This window comes from Octodon degus, unplaced genomic scaffold (genome assembly GCF_000260255.1).
Source record: "Octodon degus isolate 3935 unplaced genomic scaffold, OctDeg1.0 scaffold00064, whole genome shotgun sequence".
Taxonomy (NCBI): domain Eukaryota; kingdom Metazoa; phylum Chordata; class Mammalia; order Rodentia; family Octodontidae; genus Octodon; species Octodon degus.
The window spans coordinates 10596049-10603902 of record NW_004524640.1 but is presented as its reverse complement, the minus strand read 5'-3'; the positions used below and the strand labels follow the sequence as shown (position 1 = coordinate 10603902).

The 7854-nt window shown below is 47.0% G+C and overlaps 1 protein-coding gene across 3 annotated transcripts in view; it reads right to left on the bottom strand.

Annotated features, from left to right (window-relative positions):
- Positions 1–7854, bottom strand: part of Gtpbp1 (GTP binding protein 1) — a 32437-nt gene that overhangs the window by 15931 nt on the left and 8652 nt on the right. For all 3 annotated transcript variants that reach the window (XM_004634624.3, XM_023718967.1, XM_023718968.1), the window contains 2 exons: positions 6353–6533; positions 5480–5828 (listed from right to left, as the gene is read on the bottom strand). In XM_004634624.3, coding sequence (XP_004634681.1) covers positions 5480–5828; positions 6353–6533 — 530 coding nt within the window. The remainder of the gene's footprint in view (positions 1–5479; positions 5829–6352; positions 6534–7854) is intronic.

Genomic DNA, 7854 nt, shown 5'->3' with positions numbered 1-7854 from the left:
AGACTGGTGAGATAGCTCAGCAGTCTAAAGCGCTTGCTTAGGCAAGCTTAAAAAGCCCAGGGACCGCAATTTGATGTCGGGCCAGCCCTGTCCCTGGGGCAAATACAACTGGAAAAAAAAAAAAAAAAAGCAAAAAAAAGCAAAAAAAAAGAAATAATAGGAAGTAGGGAGATCTTTCTCAAATGTTAATCCCAGCATTCAGCAGGCTGAGGCAGGAGGATTGCCATGAACTTGAGACTGGCCTGGGCTACCTACGTAAGTTCAATGCCAGCCTGAAATACACCGGGAGGCCTTGTCTCAAAAAATAAAGCCATGAAACTAAACCATAAAATCAAATAGTAAGGGGAAGAGAAGATGGAGGAGGAGACAGAAAGAGATGGGGAGGGCCATAGCTCAGAAGACTAAGCACCTGCTTAGGCAGGCGCAGGGACCGGGATTCGATCCCTCGTACTACATGCCATACCGGCCCCACTGGTGGGCGCACTGAGCTGGCCACCGAGTGGTGGCGCACGCCTGTAATCTCAGCGCCGGGAAGGCTGAAAACAGGAGGATCACTATGAGTCCGAGCTGTGGTGAGATCCTGTACCAAATACATAAAATAAATAAATAAAAATAAACGTTATTTTTTTAAAAAAGAAAAAGGGAGGAACTGGGGAGATGGCTCAGTGGAATAAGCACTTCCCTGGCAAGCGCGAGGGTCTGAGTTCAATCCCTGGTTCCACAAAAAAAAAAAAGAAAAAAGAAAAAAGAAAAAGGGGAAAAATGGCATTGAGAAAAAAATGGAAATGGAGCTTTTGAAAATGGGGAAGGTGGGCTGGTGAGATGGCTCAGTGGTCTAAAGCACCTAAAGCACCTACTTACAACAAGCTTAGTAAAGCACAGGGACCACGGTTCAATCCCCCAGCACCACATGCTAGCCAGCCCCACCCCCTGGTGGGCTGAGCAGGCCCCCCCCCACATAAATAAAATTAAAAAAAAAAAAAAAAAAAAGAAAGAAAATGGGGAGGAAGTCAGGCATGGTAACTCCAGACACTGGGAGGCAGAGGTAGGAGGATCGATCATTGAGAGTTTGAGGCCATTGGGCTACAAAGTGAGCTCAAAGCCAGCCTAAACTGCATAGCAAGAACCTGTCTCAAAAAAGACCAAAAAGAAAATGGTGAGAATGGGTTGGGAGGAGAATTGGTGGAAGCATATACCAATGCCTCAAAATAGATGTCTTTATATACAAACATAAAATAAGTACTTCAGAGGGTCACTAGAGACTTAGATATCTTAATATATATGAAACATCTAGCACACACTTAGCATGAACTAGGTGTCCCCCTATGGCAGCCATTACTCTTACTACTCATTCTCGTAACATTAAATGTCTCCTGTATCATGAAGCCTGGGTAAAAATTAGGGCATGTACAAAATATACTGTACAGAAACTTTTTTTCTTTTTGGTACTGGGGACTGAATCCAGGGCCTTCACGAGTCTGATTTTTCATTTTTAGACAGTCTCACTAGTCACTAAATTGCCCATACTGGGCTTGGGCTTGAACTTGCAATCCTGCCTCAGCTTCCCAGAGTGCTGGGATGACCATGCCTGGCTAAACGTTCATCTTCTGACAAGGGGTAAGAGTGTGTGTGTGTGTGTGTGTGTGTGTGTGTGTTTGAGATAGGGTCTCTGTAGTCCAGGCTGGCCCTGAACTCTTGGCAGTCCTCCTGTCTCAGTCTCCTGAGTGCTAGGACTAATGGTACATGTCACCATGCCCAGCAAGAGTTAATCTTGAGAATTTTTTAAGAAAAAAAAAAAAAAAATAGTGTAGTGTACACAAGTATGCGACCGTAACAAGAGGTGAGCAGGGCTGCAGATATAGCTCAGTGGTAGAGTGCCTGCCTAGCATGCACAAGGTCCTAGGTTCAATCTCCAGCATGAAATAAAGGCAAATGCTACTGAATCATTAGTTGAAAAAGCTCTTACAATGTAAGACATTTGAGTAATACTTGAGATAATACATAGATTAAACTAGTAGGATACTTGAGAACTATCATTTTTCATTTTCTTGACTGCAGTAACAAGAAATAGTCCCTACTCTTAGCTATATGCTGAAGTTTTTGATGGGAAGAGTTATGATGTTTACAATGCCTTTGTAAATGAATTAATCAAAAAGGAATACACACACACACCAATTACTTTTGTGTTTTAATTATTGTTGAATCTAAATGGCAGGTAGGTTCACGACATTCATTATGCCACTCTTTCCATTTTTCTGCATATTTGAAATTAGAGGGAGACAACACACACTTTTACTGGTGTGAGCACACATATCAGGGAAAAACACACAAGAAACTACAGAGCCAGGGATATAGCTCAGTGGTACAAGCGCCTGCCTGGCAAGCACAAGGTCCTGAGTTCAATTCCCAGTACAAAAGGAAAGAAAGAAAGCAACTGTAAACACTGGCTGTCTTTGGCAGGAAACTAGAGAAAAAAGAGAAGGTTTTCACCCTCTGGTGCCTTTTAATTTTGTATCACGGGAACATATAGTAAAATTAAGTCAGAAAAGAACTTGCTGTGTCATCCCTGAGCATGGTCATGCTGCAAGGAGCTTGCTCATGTGATCGCAAAGCTCACAGGGTGTGGCACGCTGCCGCTGTGGCACCCATCCCCTCCCTCACCGGGACACCATCTGCTGGCACGCAGTTCTCCTAACTCTTCCCTGCCTGGCCATCCGGCTCACACTGGCTTTTGTTCTTCCCAAGCTGCATAAGGGAGCACTCTATTGCTCTGTTGGATACATATTTAAAAAAAAAAAAAAAAAACTTTTCCTGGAAATTGGCTGCCATGGAATAATGAAATATTTTGATGTTTGGATAGCGGTCTGTAAATGAGACATGAACACTGTGTCTGGGGTGAAGATAATTCTATTCATTTTGGTCTTATTTAGCTGAATTAGAAAAACATTTTTATTTTATGAAGAACTAGAAGAGTTTTGAATCATAAATTTTCATATTACATTAAAAATTTATTAGTTCATGTTCGCATTGCACAATTACATTCACTGTAGGGAGCTGGCATGTGCGCACAAAGCACCTCCATTCTTTTTCCACCCCCACCCCTGCCCGCCCTCCTGCTCCCTCCAGCTCTTCGTCCCCTAACTGCCACGTGGAAACGCTCTATTTCATTTTCTTTTCCCATCATCAATACTTTTCCCCTACCCTCCCTTCCACCTCCCCTCCAGCTCTCAGTCCCCCGGGGGACTAACTATTTGAAAAAGATCTATTTATCTATCCTCTATTTTATTCTCTCTCTACATAAAAATACATACTTTTAAGTTTCTCATATAAAAGACCCATGTGATGTTTAAGCTGTGTGTCTGATTTATTTCATGTAGCATATTTTCAAGTTGTGCCCATTTCCCCTTGAATCCCTCAAGTTAATCTTATGCAGAGTGGTGCTCCAGTGTTTATAAATGCTAATTTTCTTTCTTTATCCATTCATCTGTTAATAGACATATAGGCTGTTTTGAAGATTTAGCTACTATGAATTGTTTTTTTTTTTTTTAATTTTATTTGTGTGTGTGTGTGTGTGTGTGTGTGTGTGGCCAGCTCAGCCCACCAGGGGGCGGGGCTGGCTGGCTTGTGGTGCTGGGGGATTGAACCTGGGTCCGTTTCCTGTGCTTTGCTAAGCTTGTTCTAAGTAGGTGCTTTAGACCACTGAGCCATCTCACCAGCCCCTATGTTAACTTTTTTTTTTTTTTTTGCGGAACCGGGGATTGAACTCAGACCCTTGCGCTTGCTAGGTAAGCGTTTATTCCACTGAGCCATCTCCCCGGCCCCTCCTATGTTAACTTTTAACTGTTTTGGGAAGATACCTAAAAGATGAACAGCTGGGTCAAATGGAGTTTATTTTTACTTTTTTAAGGAATTTCTCCACTGATTTCTACAGTGCGTATACTAGTTTACATTCTCACTAACAATGTAGAAGAATTTTTCCCCACACCCTCACCATCATTTGTATGATTATTACATGTTAATTCAAACAAAAAGAAAACTAATTATTTTGCTTTTACTGTGCTAGTGGTTGTGCCCAGGGTCCCAGGCATACCAGGCAAGTACTTTACCCCGAGCTACAAGCGGAGCACTAACACTTTTTGTTTCATGGTTCAGGAGAGTGAACTCAATGGGTGCGGAGCTCCATTCCCAGTCCTTTTCTTACATTTTATTTTGAGACAGGGTTTCACTAAGTTGTCCAGGCTGGCCTCAAACTTGTACCCTCCTTCCTCATCTTCCCAAGTAGCTGGGATAATAGGCTCCCAACTGGTTCCTAACAATTATTTTAAAGTGGTTTTGAGGGCCGGGGAGATGGCTTAGCTGAGTAAGTGCTTGCCTGGCAAGTGAAGGGCCCTGAGTTCAATCCCTGGTTCCGCCAAAAAAGAAAAAAATATAAAAAACATCAAGTGGTTTCTATAACCTTAAGAGCAACCGCCCACATGCGCCCTACAGATCAGCTGGCTCGCACTCCAGCACAGCAGCTCCCTTCCTCAGTCTAGACAGCTAGTGATGGCTCCTCACAATGTTCAAAGAAACAAAAACTACGCTGAGAGCCTGAGAACCACAGGCAGAGAGGAGGGCATTCGCTCCACGTATTATGTCTCCCTTTCCTGCTCTCGTGCAGGAAGCTGGCCTGAGCACTCCTGTTTGTGGGGTAACTTGAGCCAGTTTGCTAAGAACAGATGCTTGTGTTTACCACTTATTAACATGAGCAGCTGAGAAACTGGGACTGGGGAAGGGCTTTGGAAAGGACTTGCCAAAGGCACACGTGCTCACTCCGCACCAGTGCACCCTCCTTCTCTCCGTCCTTCCCTTTCCATCCTCTGTCAAGAAGGCTATGAAGCTGTGACAGGGTCAGGGCCTCACCATTCCCACTCTATCCAGGAAGGAAGCTCAGCAGCAGGAAACAAGCAGAGCCCTCTATTCTCTCTCCTTTGTAGTGAATCTAATGATAAACTGCTCAGAAACTGAATCAGGCCAGACTGTAAGCTCTCTGGGAGCCCCAGACGGCCTGCTTCTGCTGTGCCATCAGGTGAATATGGGGCCAGGCACACAGAGCCACCCAACGGATGCCTGTGCCCTGGCCCACACTGCCCTCTTCCAGGCTCTGAAGATGCCACCTCTTGGGTCTCCTGACATGAGGTGCTCCCTCCACGACTTCCCTGAGCCTCCCCTCCTCCAAATCCCTAGTACTGGAGAAACATTTCTGAAGGCAGCAAGTCAATCCAAGGAGAGTATTTCCTCTATGCCTCTCTGAAAAATAAGAGAAGTCTGCAAATGACACTTTCCTGCTCCATCAAGGGGAGAGAAGGCCATCGTGCTCAGAGGACTGGGCACTGAGATCCCAAACTTGCCATGCTGACCTAGTGTTGAGTTCCAAAGCTGCAGACCAATCCTGGACCCCCGCCTGCGATGCCTCGCCCCAGGATTGCCTCATACTTACCATGAGCATGCAGAAGTCAGGCAGGTGGCCTGTCATGCCAAAGACAGTGGTCTTCAGGTACTTCTCGTGGCCAGCCAGGTCGATGAAGGTAATCACCTTCGTGGACTTCTCACAGATCTTTGTCCACTCCAGGCTCCCACCATGGCTATCAGGCTTGTTTACCACATTGCCTTCACTGTCGAAGCCCAGGATGTCATTGCCTACGCTGCTGGTACGACCAGATTCAATCTCATGCTTGTGGCGGAAGAGCTTCTGGCGAGCAAAGCCACGGCCATTGTCCAGCTCCCCATGCGTCAGGACTCCCAGAAGTGTGCTTTTGCCAGCATCCACATTGCCCACAACCGCTACCCTGTGTGCACATGGACCCATACATCAATGTGAGATTAGTGTGTTGAAGAGACAACTTGGGGCCCAGAAAGTGGACCTCCAAGTCCAGGCTCAACCTTACAGCCCACAGATTGCCACTCCTCCTGCTCTTGTGTAAGCTCCTGGGAAAGTTCCTAGAGCTGCAGCATCCAGGGGACAGGAAGCTGTTCAATGGTCTTGGGCTCCCTCAACACCTATCTCTCCTAGCGCCCGACGGCCCTGAGCTTCAGGCCTTGAAGGCTGATGGGAGCAAATGCAACCCACAGGGCAGCCACAAAACACATGGCTGGGCCACCCTTCCCAGATGGAACTATTCAGGGCATGAAGTACAGACAGAACAGAGCTGTCATGACCCTAGGCACACTTTCCCCATTTCAGGAAGAGAAAAGAAGGGAGGGGGTGGGACTGACACACCAAGAATCACAAGTTCTATCACAGGTGTCTATGAAACCATAGCCCCCAAAGTCATGCATCAGAGATCCCTAAACAGTTCTGAGGCCTTCTCACCTGACCTCCAGGAAGTCATTGTCTCCTACTCGTTTTCGAACCAGGTAATCACGCACACGGCCACCGGCTTCTTGGCGCTCCCTCAGCAGGATGACATCAGCCTCTATCTGTTCCGCCATGCTCTTCACTGTGGCGTAGGAAGCCTCCATATCAGCTTCGCTCAGCCCGTACTCAGTCCCGTCTGGTGACAAGAGCCCACATATCAGCAGGAGAGAGGGTCCTGACCAACACGCCAGCCAGTCCCACTAGCCTAAAAAGGTCCCACCCAGGCTCTAGAAAAGAACACACACTCTCACCTGACAGGATAAGACAGTGCTAGCCAGGCACTGATATCCAGCCAGGATAAGGCAAAGTCTCCCACTAAACAGGCCATGGGGCACTTCATTCAACAACATTCTTAGGTTTCATGCCAAATCTCATGCTGGGCGCTGGGAATATAGGTGCCCTGAGTAAGCTCACAGTCCCCAGGGAGGGTCAGGCAAGAAATTAATTAACTGCAATATGGCTTGAGTGCTAAACTGCAGACCTAGATGGAGAGAAAATAAAGTACAGCCCGGGGAAGTGAAGGAGATCTGCAGGTGCCGACCTCAGGTTGCCTGAAAAATGAACTTACAAGAACTCACAAGAAAGGAGGAAGAACATCCACCAGGGGAGCAGAGCATGAAGCATGGCAGATGATGGCACATCAAGGAACCAGGAAGTGGCATTGGGGAGCAGGACAGAGAACATGGAGTGGCAGCAAAGCGCAAAAGAAATGGAAGCTGGTATGGCAGACGGACATCAGACCGAAGCTAGGCTACTTTTGTACTAGGCTGTGGGAAGCATGGGGTCAGGCACAGGAGTAATGTGACATCGAGGTGGACTAGAAAGGTCTCCTGAAGAGCAGGCAGAAAGCCAGAAGGGGGAAGCCAGAGAGGAAGTCATTCTAATAGTCTAGGCAAGCTATGAACATAAGATAAAAGAGGGCTAGAGAGGATTATTTTAGAGACTTTGAACTGAGCTGGCTCAGGTGAAATGTCTGGTAAGGTGCTAAAAAAAGGAGTCTGAGCCCAGGACGAGGGGAGGTGGATAGAGGACAGGTTGGGCCATCTCTGGCTACTGAGCACCTGGACAGTGCAGATGGGGGTGTGTCAATTCCCAGCCCTTCCCCGGGCTCCTACCTGGCGCTCTCTCCAGAAGGCAGCTCTCCTCTCCCCACACCCTCTTCTCTTGCCCATTTACCTCCTTGGTTCTTCCTCTGACCACTGAATAGCTCAAAAGAGCAGCTGACCCTTATTGTAAACTGTCCACCCTCTTTGCTCTGAACTGACCACTCCTGAAGAAACCAGAGTTTTTGGATGTCGTCAGTGATCTTCCAGTCCCTCTGTCTCATGCCTTTTTCTCCACACCTACAGGGCTCAAATGCTGGCTGTCCCGCCCTTCCTTCTCCTACCTGCCCGCCTGTCCCCAACCTCTCCTGACTTGCCTCCCAACCTCTTCCTTGCCCATCTCTTCCAGCTTCC